This window comes from Camelina sativa, chromosome 5, assembly GCF_000633955.1.
Source record: "Camelina sativa cultivar DH55 chromosome 5, Cs, whole genome shotgun sequence".
Classification (NCBI taxonomy): domain Eukaryota; kingdom Viridiplantae; phylum Streptophyta; class Magnoliopsida; order Brassicales; family Brassicaceae; genus Camelina; species Camelina sativa.
In genome coordinates this window covers 3,626,721-3,647,780 of record NC_025689.1, presented here as the reverse complement: position 1 = coordinate 3,647,780, position 21,060 = coordinate 3,626,721, and the positions used below count along the sequence as shown (strand labels likewise).

At 35.3% G+C, this 21,060-nt stretch overlaps 3 protein-coding genes across 3 annotated transcripts; all 3 read right to left on the bottom strand.

Moving 5' to 3' along the window:
* On the bottom strand, nt 1-7,444 carry LOC104788836. The gene is made up of 11 exons (XM_019245184.1): nt 7,227-7,444; nt 6,857-6,897; nt 6,707-6,759; nt 2,317-2,830; nt 1,946-2,239; nt 1,758-1,865; nt 1,426-1,674; nt 1,302-1,349; nt 933-1,223; nt 373-849; nt 1-279 (listed from the first exon to the last, which is right to left on the bottom strand). Exons 4-11 carry the CDS (start codon nt 2,818-2,820, stop codon nt 1-3), a joined length of 2,250 nt encoding a protein of 749 aa, XP_019100729.1. The 5' UTR covers nt 2,821-2,830; nt 6,707-6,759; nt 6,857-6,897; nt 7,227-7,444.
* Nucleotides 2,822-6,528, bottom strand: LOC104788835. The gene is made up of 5 exons (XM_010514614.1): nt 4,211-6,528; nt 3,845-4,129; nt 3,649-3,754; nt 2,960-3,562; nt 2,822-2,830 (listed from the first exon to the last, which is right to left on the bottom strand). Exons 1-5 carry the CDS (start codon nt 6,526-6,528, stop codon nt 2,822-2,824), a joined length of 3,321 nt encoding a protein of 1,106 aa, XP_010512916.1.
* On the bottom strand, nt 14,219-20,600 carry LOC104785303 (ubiquitin carboxyl-terminal hydrolase 5). The gene is made up of 14 exons (XM_010510487.2): nt 20,147-20,600; nt 19,533-19,787; nt 19,074-19,218; nt 18,912-18,971; nt 18,711-18,806; nt 17,946-18,335; nt 17,437-17,577; nt 17,188-17,358; nt 16,405-16,662; nt 16,176-16,324; nt 15,355-15,915; nt 14,860-15,133; nt 14,612-14,774; nt 14,219-14,506 (listed from the first exon to the last, which is right to left on the bottom strand). The coding sequence occupies exons 1-13, from the start codon at nt 20,284-20,286 to the stop codon at nt 14,640-14,642; spliced, it is 2,775 nt and encodes a 924-aa protein (XP_010508789.1). The 5' UTR covers nt 20,287-20,600; the 3' UTR covers nt 14,219-14,506; nt 14,612-14,639.

Below are 21,060 nucleotides of genomic sequence, written 5' to 3'. Positions count from 1 at the left end.
TTAACACATTATCACTTTATCCTTTGGCCATGCAAGTACAGATCCAAATGCATCTCCAAGACACTCTATCTCAGAAGACGGCTTCCAAACAGCTGCAGAATTGACATTCACTATATCAACCCAAACCTTAACTGCATTGTCACCCAAGGGAACACAATGAACAGTATGCTCTGGGTTGTCTGACGCCCAACGTCCTTCAGCAACCACCTTGTTATTTCCGTTAATATCCATTAACTTGCACTTCTGATTTTCTTTGGAAGCATCAGTTGGAGTGTGACGCTACAATGGTTGCAATATAAGACAAGTTATAATTAACAGAGAAAAATCTTAACTGTAGTGGACACTTAGAAGTGTAAATATCGAGCTACTTACCTGAGATCTTCGAAGTGGAGACTGGGTAAGTTGTGGTGGATTTTTCTTTACAGGCGCTGGTGGACATGATTCTGATTCTTTCCGCTTATGAGAGTTAGAAACTGGAGATGCAGAAGTTGTACCTTTTGATGCAGTTTTTGGACTTGATGCTTTTGTAGACATGGAATGTGGCTGCAGAGTAGACTTTCGACATTGTGTATCTATGGTATCTTCAAAATCACACTTATCGGCAGGCCATGATATGAATGATTTCACAGAGTCCCCAAGGTATCTAATCTTTGCTGTAGGCCTCCATAAGAAGACTTTTTCAACGTGGACCACATCGAGAAAGACTTTCACTTGATTTGGTCCTAGAGGAATACCATTAACCAACTCTGCTGGGTCTTTAGACTGCCAACGTCCTTCACCAACCACTCCATCAATTTTACCAGTCCAATCCAGCAGTTTGCATTTGTTCAAAGAAGATATTTTTGGACTCTAACAAATGCATAAAACAAAAAATCTCAGAAACTATTAACACAGTAAACTAATAAGTATGGTTGTGAATAAGAAAATGTTACCCTTGGAAGAATGTCTTCACTATGGTGAGATTGAAGACATTTATTGAGAGGCCATGCAATGACTTGACCAACAGCTTCATCAACTGTAGAAATATCAGCTGTAGGTCTCCAAAGAAAGGCTTCTAACACAATTGCTTTATCCACCAAAACTTTTACAGCTTCAGGGCACAAGGGGATGTCATCAACAAAGTCATCCGGATCAGAACTTAGAAGAACTCCTTCAGCCACTTTTTCATTAGTAATATGACAATCAACCAACACACAACGGCCTTGTCCTTCATTGTTAACACTCTACAGTAAATATATTTCAATATTGTCAAGAATTTACCATAATCATATCAACTAAATAAGCATTTATAAATTACTTACTTTTCCTCTTGCAGAAGCTGAGTTTTCACCAACTTCAGTATCTGGCTTCTGTCACATTTAAAACCAAGTCAAACAAACATATAGATTAGTACTTTATTATTTAAATCTACTACTCTTAACAAACCTGCTGTTTAATTCTCTTAATTTCATCTTCCAATGCATGAACTTGGTGAACCAACTTATGTTGTTGCTTTTCCATGTCATCAAAGAACTTCTGCTTCACTTGTAAACAAGCTAACTTGGTCTTACTCATGCTTCTTCCCATTGCCCTAAGACGACCTGGATTATCGGGTCCTAATAGTTGTGAAAGGCTGTCTTCTAGTGGGTTTGTTAACGATGAAGTAGCATTATTAACCAACTCAGCTGCCTTCTTCTGCGTACAATACAAAATCAAACATATGAATATAGTATAGGAGAATATCGAGCAGGTAATAAAGAACAACATTAAATACTTACTAATTTCTCAGCTGCTTTCGTGTTGACTGGAGTACCATCTTTTTTTGTTCGTGATTTGACCCAGACGTCTAGCCTATACACTTGCGATGGGTCTTCACTATTTTGTTTCTGTTACAAAAACAACACATTGTTCAAACAAAGTGGTAATGGCAGCTATTTATTAAGAAAGTTCAGGTAATAGATGTTACCAACTCTTCTTCCAGCCTGACCATTCCTTTGCGGCTACAAGTGTGTGGTATCTGTTTTCGCCGTATCTCTTTGTAAGATTCACTTACAACTGCAAATTCTTTGCTAGTTTTGAGTTTCACAAACTTCCGCCATTCTGGTTGCGTAATATTAGGTGGTCTCAGAGTCATCCTTTCTTGTATAGTAGATTTGGATCTTATCTTCTTTACTAGTCTTGATTTGGAGGACCTCCAGTTGCATCCCATCTGTCCCAGTATATAAATCTTCTGGTACTCTTCGTCAGCCTCAAACCTTGCCTGTATAAAATTACACACAATTACACACATGTATTCGATAAACAGTGACATAAGTGAGTTATGTAAAGAAATTTGACCTGGACAGATTTCAACAGAACTGTTCTCAGTTCATTACTAACTTTCCTCCAGTCATCGATTGTGAAAGGTACATGTTCTCGCACTAATACACTTATATAAGAGGATAACTTCACTGATCCACGACCAACAGGCTGTCCCTTACCATTCCATTCAAGTCTTTCACGGACATTTGGCTCTTTAGCTATATTCTTCATCTTAGTTGGGCCTCTATGTTTTTTACGCTTAGGTTGCTCTGGATTCTCATGTTCCTGTGCCATTTCAACAAAGCCAAGAGGCTCTCCATCTTGAACATCCTCATTTAGCCTTCCTTCCTCAGTCTCCCTTTCCTCATTCTCTCTGTGTTCAGTCACTCTTTCTTCCTCATTCTCTCTGTGTTCAGTCACTCTTTCGTCATCACCAGCTGTAGTTTGATTGTGGTACAGCGTACCCAGAAATTCAGGCTCTTCATCACCAGATTTCTTCTTGTTTTTCTTGGACTTCTTACTCGTTTTTTTATTGACCATTTTAATTCACCTGAAACAAGTAACAGCAAACATTAATAACAGTTACAATAGACAAACACAAACATAGGCACATCAACACATAAATAAACAAAAATCATAACACACATCAACACATAAATAAACTAAAATCATAACACACATATATGCCTTCACAATCAGCTCTAGCATTTTGAGCACATTCTTCTTCCTCTAACTCAGAATCCATTTGAATTATTGATGGCAATGGTCCTATATCTGTGTTTTCATCTGCTTCCACTTTCTCATTATATCTTCTGGAAGGACCTCTTAACACTACACACCAACCAGATTCATCATTCTCATTCGAGTAAAACACTTGCTTAGCCTGAGATGCCAATATGAAAGGATCTTTCATAAAGGAAACTTGACTCTGATTCAAGTTTACTAACGTGAACCCATCTTCTACTTTAACCCCGTTACCTCTAACTGCCCGTTGACACCGGAATATAGGAACATAAAAGACATTATAATCCAAGAGTATAATGTCTATTACTCTCCCATAGTAAGTAACTAAATCTGCCACTTGTGAAGTATCCTTTGCACTCGCTCTACACATTGCAGTTGCCTCATAGAAGACTCCACTATTTTGAGTTTGCTTAGAAACTGAAGTCGTGTGAAACCGCTGTCCATTAACTATATAACCTGTATATGACCTTGCACTACTCCGGGGACCATAGGCTAGCCATTTAAGTCTCTCATCATGCTGATCTGAATCAATCTTTATCTACATGATAAATTTTTAAGTCAGAAAGTATTCTAGTTAAACTCATGAACAATATATAAATTTTGTAAAGAGTAATTAATACTTGCCTCATTTTTAACCCAAGCTGCAAAATCCTGAGTATGAGTACGCCATAAAACCGTTGCATCACGTCTACATTTGGTGTTTGTTTCTTGTAGATATTGTAGGTGCATACTTTTTGAAAAGAAGAAAAAAGAATCAGTTACAAAATGTAAAATGAGACATAATGCAAATGACATGTTTGGTCAAAGTTTGAAAACTTACTCGACATATGTGTCCATGACAGCCGTATTATGAAGAACAGCAAGATGGGCTACTTTCTTTTCCATATCAGTAAGAGAAAATTCAGTTGCTGCTGATATTGGCCGGTCCTCTATGATAGAGTTGCTCTCATACTCAGTATTCCTATCTAATTTCTCTTCTACATTGGTTGTCTTTTTAAGGAAATCACTACAGAACCTGATACATTCCTCTGCTAAATATGACTCAGCAATGCAACCCTCTGGTCTTGCCGGGTTTCTAACAAAGTCTTTCAAAACTTTCATGTACCTGCATATAGTAAACACCAAGTTAGAATCAGATTGTTTTCAGCTAACATATTGTAAAGTATAATGTAAGATGCATTACTACCTTTCAAAAGGGTACATCCAACGAAACTGAACTGGGCCACATAGTCTAGCTTCCCTTCCGAGATGTATGACCAAGTGAACCATTATATCAAAGAAGCTGGGTGGAAAATATCTTTCAAACATACATATAGTTTCAACAATTTCAGCTTCCATTACTGAAATCTGTTCCATATCAATGACTCGTTGACACAAGTGGCTGAAGAATGTACACAAATGTATGATTGCTAGTCTAGGACTTTTTGGTAATAAACCTCTAATTGCAACTGGGAGGAGTTGTTGCATCAACACATGGTAATCATGTGATTTGAGACCTTGTACCTTACAGTCTTCTAATGATACAGCCCTTGAAATGTTTGAACAGTATCCATCAGGTCCCTTAAAATCAATAAGTCTTTTGCAGAAGACTTTCTTCTCTGTCTTTGACAAAGACCAAGGAGCTGCTGGAAGATAAGTTCTCTTACCTCTAGTAACAGGATGCAAATCTTTCCTAATTCCAAGATATTCCAAATCTTTACGAGTACTAAGACCATCTTTTGATTTTCCGCAATGTAAAAGTGTTGAGATAATACTGGCAGCCACATTTCTCTCTATGTGCATGACATCCAAATTGTGCCTTACAGGTAGTTCCTCCCAATAAGGCAGACGAAAGAATATTGATCTTTTCTTCCATCTAGACAACTCCTCTTCATCTACTGCCTCTTCTTCATCTTCCTCTTCCTCAGAATCGCTAGACATCCCATCACTTTTATTTTCATCTTCCACACAAGCTGTGACTTTTCTCTTCTTCGCAGACTCTTTAAAATTCCCAAAAGTATTTTTATAATTTCTCAGTAAATGAGAAATATTATGACCATTCAAAATCCTTAACTTTCTCCCATGTTCTGTATGTCCATCAAACCAAGTTTTCTTAACACGATACCTATGCGATGGTGGAAGACCCTTTCTATGGCGCATGTAAACATGCTTTCTACCAAACTTAAGCCACATACTATCTGTGTGTTTACCACATACAGGACATCCCATTTTCCCCTTCACTTTGCATCCAGCAAGATTTCCATAGGCTGGAAAATCACTAATAGTCCAGAGAAGCATTGCTTTAAGAGTAAACACAGATTTACTCAAGGCATCATAAGCTGACTCTCCTTGGTTCCACAAATGGTTTAGGTCATCTATTAGAGGTTCTAGGTAGATGTCAATACTGTTACCTGGCTGATGTGGACCAGGAATTAGCAAGGTGAGCATAATATTCTCCTTCTTCATACATAGATCTGGAGGTAAATTATAGTTTACTAATAGAACCGGCCAACAACTATACTGACTATTCTTCATGTCAAATGGATTAAACCCATCTGTCGATAGTCCTAGCCGGATATTCCTTTCCTCAGCCGCGAATGAAGGATATTTGTGACTCATCTGATCCCAAGTCACAGAGTCTACTGGATGTCTGAGTTTACAATCTTTGCTCTTGTTAGTAGCATGCCACCTTAAGTTTTTCGCCATTTCCTCAGACCTAAACATCCGCTTCAGCCTTGGGATTATTGGAAAGTACCGTAAAACTTTATGTGGTACACCTGTGTTGACCTCACCGGTTTCCAAGTTAATCTTCCATCTTGAAGCCTTACAATTTGGACAATATTCAAGATCCTTAAACTCCTTCCTGAATAGGCAGCAATCGTTGATACACGCATCAATCTTTTCATAACCCAAATCAAAAGACCTAAAAAACTTCTTTACATCATACAATGATGTATGCAACACGTTGCCATCTGGTAACATCTCTGACAGTGTACCAAGCAGATCGTTGAAGCTCTTATCAGACCAGCCATTATCTGTCTTGAGTCGAAATAATGAAACAATAGATGATAACTTGCTATGGTTTGCACAGTTTGGATACAAAGGGGTTTCGGCATCTGCTAACTTTTTCATGAAAGCATCTTCTCTACTGTCCTCTACCTCTTCAGTCTCACAAAAGTCATTTCCATTATCAAACTCATCATCTCCGTACTCAGCAGCTCTATATAACCCAGCAATCTCTTCATTAAACTGAGTTACTTTCCTTGCAGCTTCTAAAACTGTGTTGCATTCTCCATGATGGTCCCAGTCGTTACGCAGTTTGTAAACCTCATCCATACCTCGTGTTACAAGATGAACAACTACCTCGCTGCATGAATGACGAGCTAAATTGCGACAGTCTATACAAGGGCAAATTATCAACTCATTGTCTCCTTGATTTGCAGAGACAGTCTGAACAAATTTCCATGCACCTATCGCATAATCAGGATCAAGCCTACAAAGATGCACCCATGCTTTGTCCAACATTTATGATCTTACCTTCATTACAAGGTAAGATCAACAATGCATATTAACTAATCATCAAATCACTATTACTAAGCATAAACAGTCAATAAAATCACATCAAGAGCAATGCCCTTTATCAAACATAAATAATAATACTGACTCTAAACTGAGAAAATCAAGAGCATGAGAAAGAGCAAACCTGTCGTATGGTTGGGAGATAATGTGTAAAGTAGCTTGCTATATATGTGTAACCTGGCACAAATACTTGGAAACAAAACACAATCAGTATACTCAGTCGTGCATCTACTCAAATCTTTAACTCTGTAAAAAGCAAAGGCAAACACATCACCTATTAGACAGCAATTACTCCAGCTAAAAACACTGAACCTCCTGAAACAACAACCAACGAAAACAATACACTGAGATTGTTAAAGAAAAAGCAAAGCTAAAAAACACAATGAACTTAGAACACTGAACCTCCTCAAACAACACCAAAAAAACACAATGAACTGAGATTACAATTATTTATACACGAAAATCAAATGACCAAATGTAAACTATTTAAGCTTCTTCCAAATTCAGCCAAATTCAAACTCTTAGCTTCTATGAATATCAAATGACCAAATGTAAATGCTCAATAACTCCAAAATCCGACGAAATAACAGCTCAATAAACTACAAATCTAACTCTTAGCTTCTATGAACTCACTTTGAACTCACCTGATTCGAGATGTGAGATTGAAATCAGGAGAGCTGTGAGAGATTGAATCGAGATGGCGAGCACTGAGATTCGGCGGAGATACCAAGAGATCTAGAAGGTTAAATCGACAGAGATGGCAGAAATCATCGGTGGAGATAGCAAGAGAGATCTCGTCGCGACAAAGAAAACAAATCGTCGGCGGAGATAGCAAGATTATCTTCTTTTGTATTTTCTTTTTTCCCTAGCCCGCTATTATTTTTTTACTCATAAACCGCGAAAATCCCCTTTTTTTTTTAAGTGTTGGCGCTTATTCGTAAAATTAAGGCGGACTCTTGTGTTTTTAGTTACCGCTTATTGATTTTTTGGGCATAGCATTAACTTTACGCTATGAGTGTTTTTTAAAAACTCTAATTTCACATTTATAGCAGTTACCGAACTAGTGCTATCTTAATGTGCTATCAATGACCATATTTGTTGTAGTGTGCCAAGCTCCATATATTTAGTGTTTGTTTTTTCTTGTGTCAACTGTGTTTATATGAATAATAATATAATGCTGAATTCTAAAGCATTCGTGTTAAGTTGATGAAATAAATAATTGGAGATGTAAAAGATAGAATTCTAAAGAATAATGGAATGCTTTAAAACAAAAATAAAATAGTTATACGTCCATATATATAGATTTTTACTTAATTTTTATCAACAACTAATATGCAATATGCCAGATTATACATGTAATCTAGATGATGGAAATAATAATGAGATTAGTGTAAACCATTATGTTACAAGTTGTGACCAATTTCTTTTACGAGTTAAATAATGATCTCTTATACGTGCTACTATGCTAGTATTATAGTCATGTGGCTAAAAAAATTAGCATATCCTTTCGTGTAAAAACTTTCAAGTTATATAAAAAAATTAAAATAAATGTAAATAGATGACAAGGTGCACCTTTGTGTCATGTGAGTGTGGATGTGTGGATTCCACGTAAATCATAGGCTGGTGTCAGAGACAAGTGTCGACTTCTTATGATATATTTACCGAATGAAATATTTTACGTCTCTGCGATTGGGAATTATATGCTTACACAAAATCCTTCTGACAAAATCTGGCATATATATGTATCTGACTTTTGATTCTGCATGTTACGCAAAAATCATTCGTAAATCTAATTAAAATAACTTTGAGTTTTCAATATAATTCACATATTTCTACCAAACTAGAATCGATGTGACGACTGACGAGCACGAGCTGAACCATGCACGGTATCGGACGTCTATCTCCACATAATTTTCTATCTAAAATTCTTTATATGATTCATTATTTTGAGACCCGTAGATTTTGACATAGTGCCCTTTAAATTGCTAATTATCATACAAATACAACTCGTAGATTTTGGGATCGGACTTTAAGAAAAAAGAATAAGATTATGGGACTCTTGATCTGTATTTTAGACTTTTAGTATAATTAGAGATGGTCTAGTTAATTTGGCTTTAAAATGTTTGGACTATAGATATGAATACGAACTTGTGTGCCTGTATATGTATAGACATAATAATAGCCGACATATATAAATAAAACTCAAGGTTATAAATATTTTAGAGGTGAGAGCTTTAAAAAAAACAAATATGAAAGTGGGCGTGGGTCAAAAGTGTGGGTGCGTATTTGGGTAGTAAAGAGAAATGGGAAAAAAAAAAAAGAGGGCAACAAATCAAAATGGTCACCTAATCACCCTCCAGCAACTTCATTTCCACACAAACTTTTTGGGCCTACCCAAAGTTCATGTCTTTTTTTTCTTCTTCTTTTTTGGTTCTCTTTCGATGAAAATGGTATTTAAGCAATTTGGTGTAATCTCATTGGATTTGAGTCTCTTACAACAGTAGTGACGTGTCTATTTATACCATATATTAGAGATATTAGTTAGATTACTAAGTTTTTTTCGTCAAGGAAACTTTGTTTTGTCAAGCAACTCGAACCATTTTTGGCATGAGTTCACTTTTCGATGTACGTACAGTTAAGAGATAATATACAAAATCCTAATACCCTCATTCTCTTTACCTACGCTTATACTTTTTTACATCTTAGTGATATAGAACTCCACAATCGTAGCAAGTTTTAGTAGTGATATGTTTGTGTTCTAAATATAGTTATTTTGCTTCTTTTTGCTCTCTTTAGTATATATGTTCGTGTATATATATTACGATTTCAGACTCACTTCTGATTTTGTTGTGACCAGTTGTTTGTGATTATTGGTAGCTGACAAAGGTAAGGGTAAGGCTGTGAGTGATTGAAGCTGCATCAAGAGTACTGTACACTAGAAGTGCATGCAAATAAAAAGGATCCTAAAATCTCTCCGTCAGCTCCCCAAGTTTGGACATCCAGTGTAGATGCTCTCATGGATAGTTGAACAGAACAGTAGCATGAGTATGATGAACAGAACCGTATTGCCAAGTGGGAACACTTTGGTGAGCTTGACAGTGAGCAAACCTATGTGGTAATCGTTACTTAATTCTCCTTTGGCTTCCCTTCGTGTTTTATCTTTGCCTAATGCTTTAAAATGTTGTTGTGAAACGTTTTTGCACTCTATTAGCGCAGATCATTAGGGATTGAAGGGAGTATAGATAAGTTCAGGGGACTATTATCTCTTCACAAAAACTAAACAACAAACTGATGAGCACATTGTACTATTAATGAAAAGAGAATGAATATAAAGCTTAAAATAATTTTCTAATTCCAAACTTCTACAAAAAGACTATATCCTTCCAATCAGCGACTTCTTGAAACAAAGCAATTAATAGAAGACCAATAAAATCAAGAGCATGAAAATAATTTATTTTAAAGTAATTAGAAATATCATATAACTCAAATATCATATAACTCAACTGTTTTCTTAATATCAATCGGCTAGACAAAAAAAAAAAAGAAGCCAAAAAGTCTTGGTCAAGTTTCCAAGTAGATGAAGCTCTCACTATCACTCATATAATTCAAGTCAAAATAGCATTTTTTATGAAGCCAAGGGAGTGGTACTTTTTTGATTTAGGGTTTAGATTTTATGATTAAACGAAATTATATGTCGGTTTTGGATTTCAAAAGAATGATTAGGGTTTAGGATTTAGATTTTACAATTAAACAAAATTATATGTTTGTTTGGATTTATAAAAGAGTGGTTAGTGTTTAGGATTTAGATTTTACAATTAAATAAAATTATATATCAGTTTGGGTTTATAAAAAAGTGGTTAGAGTTTAGATTTTATAATTAAACAAAATTATATTTTAATTTAGGTTTATAAAAATGATTAGAGTTTAAATTACACAACTAAAGAATATTATATGTCAGTTTACGTTTATAAAAAAATGATTTGGATTTAGATGTTATAATTAAAACTATAATATAATGTTTAGAATTAATAATTTTAAAATTGATTGATTTACAAAATTTGTTTCTTTAACTAAAAGAGGTGAATAAGAGAGGTCCACCCAACAATAATCAGTATTTATATACTTTGACAAATTTAAAACGCCTACTGCCGCCCCAACACAAATTTGACAAATGGATAAATTTAAAACTATGGAAATATATCAATTAAAGGCATCATATATAAAATATAGCTTTCTTAACTGATCAAATCTAACACGAAGGGAAGTAGCTTATATGAGAAACCTCTCTTCATTTAATTAGAAGATAAAGTTAACTAAATTGTATTCTAACATGACATGACATGTGCAATCAATGTTCATGACAAATAAGATAGTCCCACCAAAGACAACAAAACCATGACATATGCAATCAATGTTATTATGTTAGTTAGTATTTGTCTATTGAATGAATGATCGCTTATCTTTCGTTTTGTTATCTTGTTGTGATTACAAATTCTATCTCAAAAGATCAAAGAGTGACATTCGAACGAACAATTTTATACGTTGGTTTTAATCATCAATTTGACATTCTTTATAGAGAACTTGACTCTATGACTTGTCTGCTCTTAGTTTGATGTGAGGGTTTATATAGCTTGTGAGAGTTTTGCTTTGCCTTTGATTATTATGTTCTTCGGTTTCAGTCACCTTGTTGACATTGTATTTTGTAGAGAACTTAATTTGGTCTTCCTTCTTCTAACGGGGTTTGCTTTGCTTAAAGAATTGCCATAAGTATTATTAGGCATTAGCTTTTGTTTGGACTCTTAATTTGCTAAAAGCCAGTTGCACATGTGTAGATCTCACTGTACTTCATGGTCCTTGAGCAGAATTTGTGTTGCTCTTATTGCTTTTCCTTGTCTTTCATCTGTTAGAATAATCTGAACTTGATTTTATCACTTCTCCAATCTTTGGTTTGAAAATGAGGTTATGACAATTATTATTATTATTTTTTTAATTGGTATTCTAGGGGATGGAGGTAGTGACAGCAGTTTCGGATCTTCAGATGATGAGAGACCTCGTGTCCACAATGCTTTCAACGATACTGAGGCGGATCCCATACTTGTCCGTGAGTTGCCCAAGTTGCCCAAATGGAAGCTTTTCGGATTTCCAATTGAGGATGAGGTGAGTTGGCCAATTTTTTATGAATTGATTCTACTTCTCTGCCTCTTCAATATAAGTTTGTCTGATTTATAGTTGGTGATTGCAGAGTATCCGTGACCCAAAGTTGAGGGCTGCTCGCATTGCTAAAACCCGCTACAACGAGCCTAACTGGTGGAGAAGTGCAGAAGATGTTTGATCTTGCTGATCGATTATGAGATGACAAAGTCAAACCCTTATCTGGATCTTACATACTTATATTTTGGCCAAGTACATCGTTGGTAATATGTTTAGAAAACCTACTAAGGGCTTGATTGGAACAACATATACTAGAGCATTAGCATTATGCAGCATAAACATTAAGGTGCATAAGTTGTATGCTCTGATTAATATTCCCTCCGTTTCAAAATATATGATGTTTTGAGTAAAACACGCATATTAAGAAAATACTACTTTAAAAAAGTTCAACCAATCATAAACAAGACTGCATAATATAAAGTATTAAACTAATCTAAAAGTTACATAGAAACTTGAAAACATCCTATATTATGAAACAAAAAACTTTTCCAAAACATCCTATATTATGAAACGGAGGCAGTATAACACATTTAGTTGATTGTTATAGCAATGAATATCATATATGATATTGATATTTAATATATAATATTAATTAAATAAATATAATTTAAATGTGTTTCATTAAGAAAATTAATTATCACTCATTGTTTTATAATATTTTTAATATATATAATATTTAATAAATACTATAAATTGTTATATATATAAATGTGAAATTTAATAATTTTCAATTATATATATTTATAGTGTAAAACATTAATTACAAAATAATTAATATATATTATAAGTTTTTTATAAAACTTTATATCTATATTTACATTTTTAATTTCAATAAATTTTTAAAATATATATAATATAACACATTAAACTATAATAAAACAATGATATATATATTATAAACGTTATATCCACATTAATATTTTAATGTATTAAATAAATTATTATATTATTTTAAATAATAATATTAAGTAGTTTCTCATATATATATTATCTTATAACAAATAATTTTATATTTTATGAAATTATAATTTTCTATTTTTACAAAATAAATTAATTATTTTAATATATATTAATATTTTAGAGTTAAATGCTTGAGAAATGCTTCAAATGAGAGCATGTAGAAAGAGAGCATATGAGAGCATCTGCAGCTTCTAAAATGCTCCCTTATATGCTCTCCTAATAAATGTTGATTGGATGATAAAATTAAAAAAGCTTCTTCATATGTTCTTCCAATCAAAGCCTAAGATAACAAACTTTAAACCTACCCTTGTGCCAAAATATTTCTTTGGTCACTTATATGTTTAGAAAAATAATCGTTTTCTCTTTCGTTTTTGATTTGATCTTTTACAAATGGTAAGACCACAATTTGATTGTTCCATATGTCACGCTTTGATTATTTTGGTTGGAATGTGCTCGTTTTCCATGCATTCGAGCTTAACTCGTGTTTCTTCTACAAAATTTAGTGTCTTATGATAATGGGTCACCGGTCACAATGGATTGGAAATTTGGCTACACAAGACTCGAATATTATAAGTAGTAGCAAGGACAGAACATGTAGCAAAATATTGTATTGTATTAAAAAGATTTTTGAAACTTGTACACTACACTTTCTAAATGCATTCATCCCTGCTTCAAGTGCAAACAGAAATAATGTCTTCATACACGAATCCCTTCTCTTGAATGTGTGACCCGTTTTGATGCTCTACCATTTATGTCAATTAGAGCATTTGCCACAAAATCTTGTTTTAAATGATAGATACAAAACCCATTGGGAAATTAAATAAACTTAGCAAGCTAGGCAACTAAACAGCATAAACATTTTACTTTGGAAAAGGCTAAAAACTGTGAGGGCATATACAAACCTATAAACAGCATAAACGTTTTACTGTTAAACTGTCTCCCTCAAGGTCCAAAAATAAATGGGCAGCTTCTCTTTGGTGTTCTTGATTCATAAGCCAAATAAATCCTTTTAATTTAGGCCAACAGTCAAATGACAAGGTAAGGTGAATATATTTTGCCACAAGAAACATATGTTCCAAAAACTACGATCACATTCTAGTAAAACGTAGTTCAGCTCCTTGTTTGTTTTCCAGGCTAGAATCCACATAATAATAGATTTTAATTTGCCTGGAAATATTATTCAAAATGAATCCTATTATTCTATTAAATAATATTATCGCAATGGTGGTTTGATAATGTTTTGTGTGTGTGTATGTGTGTAAATCTTATCAGAATTGATTTTGGACTCCTTTTCTGACGAAGAAATACAACTCCTCAGGAGATGCCTTCTCTCTAATCGATCTTGACCATCCATTTACAATTAATTACTGAATGCAAATTTTAATATTAAAATTCTTCTGGTAAGTAATCTTAGCGAACTCAAAATTTTAATTGCTGAACCTGTCATAAATCTGTATAGCTAGAATTTAAAATAGATCACAAACGAAATCTGTCTTAATTTAAAAAAACCTGTCCTACATATTTGGTAAATACACTGAGTCTGAAGATTAAGTATCAGTGACAATAACAGTACTGATATTATGCCACATACATCTATACAGAAACTGAGAGAGAAGGAGAGACTAGATTCATACCTGTTAATTAAACTATTCAGAACCCAACTTCCACTAATTTACAATAGATCTAAACCTAACTGTTACTCTCATGGATTCCAAGTTGCCGACTGGTGCGTAGAGATTATTACTACTGAAACCTGCAAGATGCCAAAAAAAAACAGAATTCCACACTACGTTTCAGAGATCTAACTAAGCTTGTTTTAAGCCAAAAAGACTTTTAGAACAAAACTGGTATTTGTTACCTCGGAGATTGTCGTTTTGTGTAGACTACTATTTCATTTTTCCGCCTGCATCAGACTTCCTCCTGTAGAAGAGCACATACGCAGCACCTGACTTCACATCATCTTCGTTTATATGTGATATATGGCTGTCATCGAAGTTATACCACCTATTGTCGTCCAAAAGCTGCAGACCATATTCGATAATTAAACAAGAAGTAAGAAACTCAGAAGTGGAAACAGATTGAAAAAGTTAAGTTGTTCGAGCTGACCTTGATATGTGCAGTGTAGTGTCCGCTTCCCATACCACCATAATGGTTGGTCAAGGCATAGAGCTCATATAGTTGTGGTTGAGATAGGTTTTTGTTGGCTACATACTTTGTTAAATCTAAGTCATGAATAGGAAAGTTAACAAATGTTTCCAACTTATGCTTCATGGATCTGCTGTATGAGAATCTCTTTAGATGTATGACTAAGACCTCAGGAAGCCTCCACAGATCAAGCTTTTTGCTTGCCTGCCTTCTTTCATTGCATTGTGGACAGAACCTACACAGAAAGAAAGAAAAAATGATACCATTGATTAGTTTAGCAACTAAGTAGAAGGTAGTGTCTAAAATCTACTGCACGAATATAGTGTGTTCAGCTTCGATCCGTAATAGACACTAGCAATTTCTCAACATCATTCATCATCTTTTAGTAATGTGTACAGCAAAAATGAATCTACCACAGCCCACAGGAAGGAAGTAAAAGGAGAAAAGACAGCTTACCACATTTCGTCAGGCACCAAAGGCTCTTCGCGTAGAAACGCTTCCAAACATGCATATAAAGAAAGAGGTTCTGAACGACCCTTCTTCGTAGCAGGTCCGTATTTGAGTACTTCAGGCAAACTCTCGAGGCAAGTGATATCATACATACCTGAGAGTTCTGGTGCCCAATCCAAATATATAGTCACCGAAGCTGATGATGGTAATTTAATAGCTTCTGCTTCATCGTCTGGCAGATTAATTGTTTTATTGTTTTCATCAATGAGTTGCAGGGATAACTTGGAAGCACCCAATTCGGAGGAATTACTTTTCTTGGCCTTTTTCAGTCCACCAACTTTATCTTCTTCCTCACAGTTATTAAATCGAGCCGACCTTCTCTCAGGGATGCTAGAATCAGAACTTCCTCTTTTGCCCACAGATTCTTCCCTCCGAAAAGGTGAAAGCATATTCTGGACGATGCAGTGGATTTTTCCTTTGGTGAGCGCATCTCCACGTGAAGCTGATGAGAGAAGAGGCGTTCCACAGGGTTTCAACTGTACTGTACTTTCACGTTCCCCAGCTTTCCTGAAACATGGTACAATAAGATGATAAAGAAGAGAACAAACAGATGATAAAATATAACCTTCCTCAGATCAGCATTCATCAAACATTCAAAAATTAGTCAGAAATCAAAGGCTGAAGAAGTGGTGAGGCCACAAAGAATATAGAGTTTTGAAGTTGTAAGAAAGTAAACCAAAAGATATTGATTATAAAAGCGGAACGTTATTATCCCAAAGTAATCCAAGAATTAGTTCATACAAAATAGATTGAGATATATAACTTACTGATCTCTACGGCGGAGGACTAGTCTAAGCAAAGTCGTATTCTCTGAAGATTTTGATAGTTTGTATGCAGCAAGGTGATCATCGTCTTTGATACTGGACAATGGAGTTAGAGGGTCTTCAAATAATCTATGGATAAAATTATTCCGGATCTGCGAAAAACATATTAAACTCAGTTAAGCCAAAGCCAAAAGACCAACATCTTACTAAAAAAAAACTTGAAGCCACAAACCTCTGCAAGCTTCAGCTCTTCAGTTTGTTTCAAGGAACAAGCACTTGTTAGTGCCTGTATCAAGTCTCTGCAACGTCCCTGCTTTGAAACATTGACGGTTATTGTGGAAGGTAAGGCAGTTTTATCACAAGAAAAAACTGTGACTGTTATCGCCCGTGTTGTGTTGAATTGAAGCGGCAAAGACAGGTACATGAAAGGATCAAATGTTACGGAAACCTTGTTGCATATTGGACAAACCAGTGTTGACTTATATTGCCCCTGTGAGGTGAGACACAGTAGGAGAATGAGTTTCCCACATTGCTAAGAAATTGAAACCAAAACAAAACCAACTATGTATCCTGGGTCTGAACACAAGCTGAATATCAGTTACAAAATAGAGTAAATGCCTAATAGAAAAGCTGATATATGATGGATGGTATTAGCACTCAGACAACCGAGATTTGCATAAAGTCTCAATACTAAGTTCAATATGCACAGAGAGACAAGTGATGTACCCATTTAGAACACTGCGTCTCTGTAAAAAGTTGCAAAGTATTTTTTACTAGGACAATCTAACTCTTTTGATATAACTTACTTTATACGGAGCCCCTAAAAATTAGGAGGGACTGGAATTTCAGTAACTCGTGTCTATTATTTGAGTGACCATACAACAGATTACCAGGACGTTATAGAGTCAAACCAAATGCAAGCCTAATCCATAATACTAGTATCAGTTTTAATGCCCAATATCATAGAGATGAGTTGATAAACCGAAAAGAATTTTCTAAAAGATATGCATCTGACCTGACAAACATCAACAATTATTGAGTCATTACGAGCAATATGATTAGCCCAAAACTCATCAGCAACTTCTTCATCAGGGCGCCCATCTGCGTCTCGAGAATTTATATAGGGCTTGTGCTTAACACGATTTAGATCCTCGTGAAGACCATCCAGCAGAAACGCTAAAAGCTCCTGCAATACGAGAGCCTTAATTCCTTGAGCTACAGTGCAAATACAGCGTAACAGAAATATCTGGTTAGGCTGGCAAACCTGTGAATCATGTTGATTGTACCCACTAAATTGAGGAGCAAACCGAGCAAGTTTTGCTTTGAAAGGACGGGGTGCAATTGGTGTGCGCCCAGGAGCCCATAACTTCCTGAGTAAGTCACCAAATGCAGTAGCTAACTCTCCCTGTGCACAATGATTCAAATGCAGTCAAGTATTGATCTGAAATCAACAACTCATATGTTCAGAGAGAAACAATGCTCGTGATCTACACAAGAAAATGTCACTGATTACCTACCAAGTAATACTACCCTAACCAACTGATGATGAAATATTGTTTGGAGATATAACCTACAACTTTTAGTGATATATAATATCTTATATATTCCAACATTATTACAGGTGTAGCCTATCAAGAATGTTTGGGACTCCCAAGCATGCAGTACTGCAACCGGGAAACACAAATGAAGTCGAAGGCTCTAAGCATACCTATGTACTTAAACCTACGCACACACTTATGTATCCATCAGATTTATGAGTAGCAAGGAACTTACAACCATGCCAAGAGGATTTTGCCAATTTATTTCTTGATGATAGTCTTCTTGAAAGTAACTAGCAAACTCAGGTGTATGGACCAGACACTGTATAGCACTATTCATGAAACAAGTATTCCCGAGATTTAGCAGCCCTGTCAAGCCAGCTGTGGATCCCCTTGTGGTGACACCAGTGCTACTGTATGTGCTATCAAAAGATTGTGAAACTTCTAAACTAACACCTCTGAATGTGTTCCTGCTTGAAGAGAACCCCCCTGCAGCTGCCAAGCTTGATTTAGAAGGCTCAATGAGAATAGAAGTAGAGTCTTCATCCACCAATCCATTCTCTTGGGCAGATCGAATGAGAGCACTTGACAATGTACCATTGATGTCAACCACCTCCACCAAAATCTGTTATTGAAAATGAGTGGGAGACTAAATGAGTCAGTAAGGATACCGAACAAGATAAACATTAGAGAGCATATAAATCTTAAGCTTAGGCTAACTAAACAATTGGACTGAAGCATAATCAATTCAATTTCAAATGTTGCCCTCGACGTCAAAATTTGCAAAAGCCAAAACCTAATAGCAATAAGAACTCCAGCTAACTTAGTACTGGAGAACTGTAATGCATTATCCATTCTGTTCTCGCAGCAATTGGCCAAAAAGATATACAACAAACTTGACATACCCAGAAACAATGTCAGAAAACTATGACAGAAGTTCAAGTAGCATATTACTGATAACACTTTAAGGGAAAAAAAAAAAAAAAAGAACTGAACTCACATCCTGATCCATTTGTAGGTTGGCATCGTCCAGTGTCTTATCTAAGTCATTCATCAAATTACATTTTTGGTGGCCATAGTAATCCCAAATACGTACCTATACGATGGAAATTGCCCATGTAAGAAAGAGAAAGGGAAAGAAAAGAATATAAACAGTATCATTTAAACGGATGTTTGATAACATAGGGATATTAGTCTTTACATGCTCTAAGTTGAGGTCAAAAATTTCACAGGCTCTTCGATGGAGCTCTCTGATAGTTTCCTGCACAACAAAGTTTTAACAGTACAACGAGGTAGCAGAGTAAATGAGTTCAGATTTTAAAGTAAAGGACCATGAAGAAAAAGAACTGAAAAGAGGATGTACCTTTTTACTTATTCTTATGGCACTGTGGTCACTTTTGGGCATCAGACGTAGCTGAAGACGTAAAGGGTAAACCTCCACAGCCAACTCTGTTTGAGAGAGACCTGAGCTAATGACTCTCCGCGCCAAAGTTGGACCACCCCCATACCTTGTAAAACAGAAGCAACAATCCATCATAACTTGAAGTGAGAAAAAGCCATAATACAGTGATGTAGTAAATAAGAAACCCAAGGAATTGCGTTATAAGTTTCATATTAAGCATAAGCAACTAAAAAACACCAGATGCATACAAAATGAGCTTGGTAGAGGTACAGACACTAGAGGTACATGATCTAAACTTGACCCAACATACCTAAGATAAGCAAGAAAGTCGAACGCACTTGAATAGATATAAAAATAATGTAGCCCACACAAGATAAAGAGATTCATAAATGTTCCATTGTGCTACCCTTAAAAACTCACCATGAACGCAATTGGTTCCACACTTCTTGAGGGAGCAAAACATAGTCGCGACCTTCCTGAAGTGTTTCAATGATCTCACTTGTATTACTAGTGTCCTCCAGTGAAGAATCATAGATCAAATCAGAGTTATCAATCCTAGAAGGCTTCTTTAGAGTACTTGAGCCAGCAGAGTCGCAATGCTCTGAAAGTGAAGACCCATCATTTGTGTTGCATGGTTGGTCTTGATTAACATACTCAATCCATTCTTGCCACCATCTGGACAGAAAAAAAGTAACAACAGAGAAATTGTTCTCAAAGATGACACTCAAGCAGAATTATAAACACCATAAGAGAAAAATCAAATCCTCTCTATCTTTATTGTATCAGATCGAACCCCATTGCTTTATGTAACCATAAAAGACAGTTATTCGGAAAACGTTCGTTCCGAAATGCTTAAAACTACTCTCAGCAACTGATAAAAAGAACCCAATCCCTAAACCCTAACTAAGGAAAGCAAAGTCAAAAAATGGCGAAGAGATAGATATAACTCTTAGGGAATTTGATAAACTCAACATAAACAACAAAGCTACAGGTGACAATAGGCGAGCGAAATCAAAATCAAAGCTTTGACATACCTCTGAGTGATGAGATAAAAGGTATCGCCTTCTTTGCTGTTAGCCTCAGCAGCAATAGCAATGTCTCTAATGAAAACACGCTCTTCCTCAGGAGACAGATCCGTGCTGCTACTGCTGCTTCCCATCGACACCTCCGCCATTTCTCTCTCGTAAAAAAATTAGGATACCTAAAATTCCTATTCAGCTTAAGTCGGCTTTTTTCGCGAATTCGGGGAACGAAATCTGAGCTGATAAAACGCCGGTGAAGATAATAGGTCGAATAAACCGTGCTTCGCCGTACGCCTCCGTCGAGAGCAAGGCGGTGGCTAAGATAAACCCTAACGGTTTTTTATTTTTTTGTGTGTGGGAGGACAAAGTAGAGTGAGCCGCTCGCTCGCTAACAACAAGTCTCGAAGGAACCTCTCTCTCTCCTAAAACAGATCCTTGCTGGCTTGGCTCCTCGAATTCTATTTTTCGAATTATTTTCCACAACAAAATTCCACAAGCGTTTTTTGATTAATGGAAAAAAAGAAAAAAAAGAGCAATAATTTTTAATTTGAAATAGAGAAGAGAACATAAAAATTCACATGACCAAAGAGTTAAAATTTGGAAAACCAATAATTTAATTTTTTTTTTAGTCTGTAAATTTAAAGTACATTTTTTATTTTTAAATAACAAAACTGTTGGATTTTATTTTTTAGTTTTTACTATTCTATAATCTGAAAATCTAGAATGTGGAAAACTTTAAACAATAGTTAGAGTATTATTAATTAAATTTCATACTATTACAGTAGTCTGAATCTGAATTGATTGGCACAATTTGGATCAAGAAACATCAACTAATAAATAAATTTCTCTTTGTAAAGTAACATTAAATTATTATTAATGCGTAAGGAGTAGAGGTAAAGTAATTAGTAGTACTAATTAACACTTGA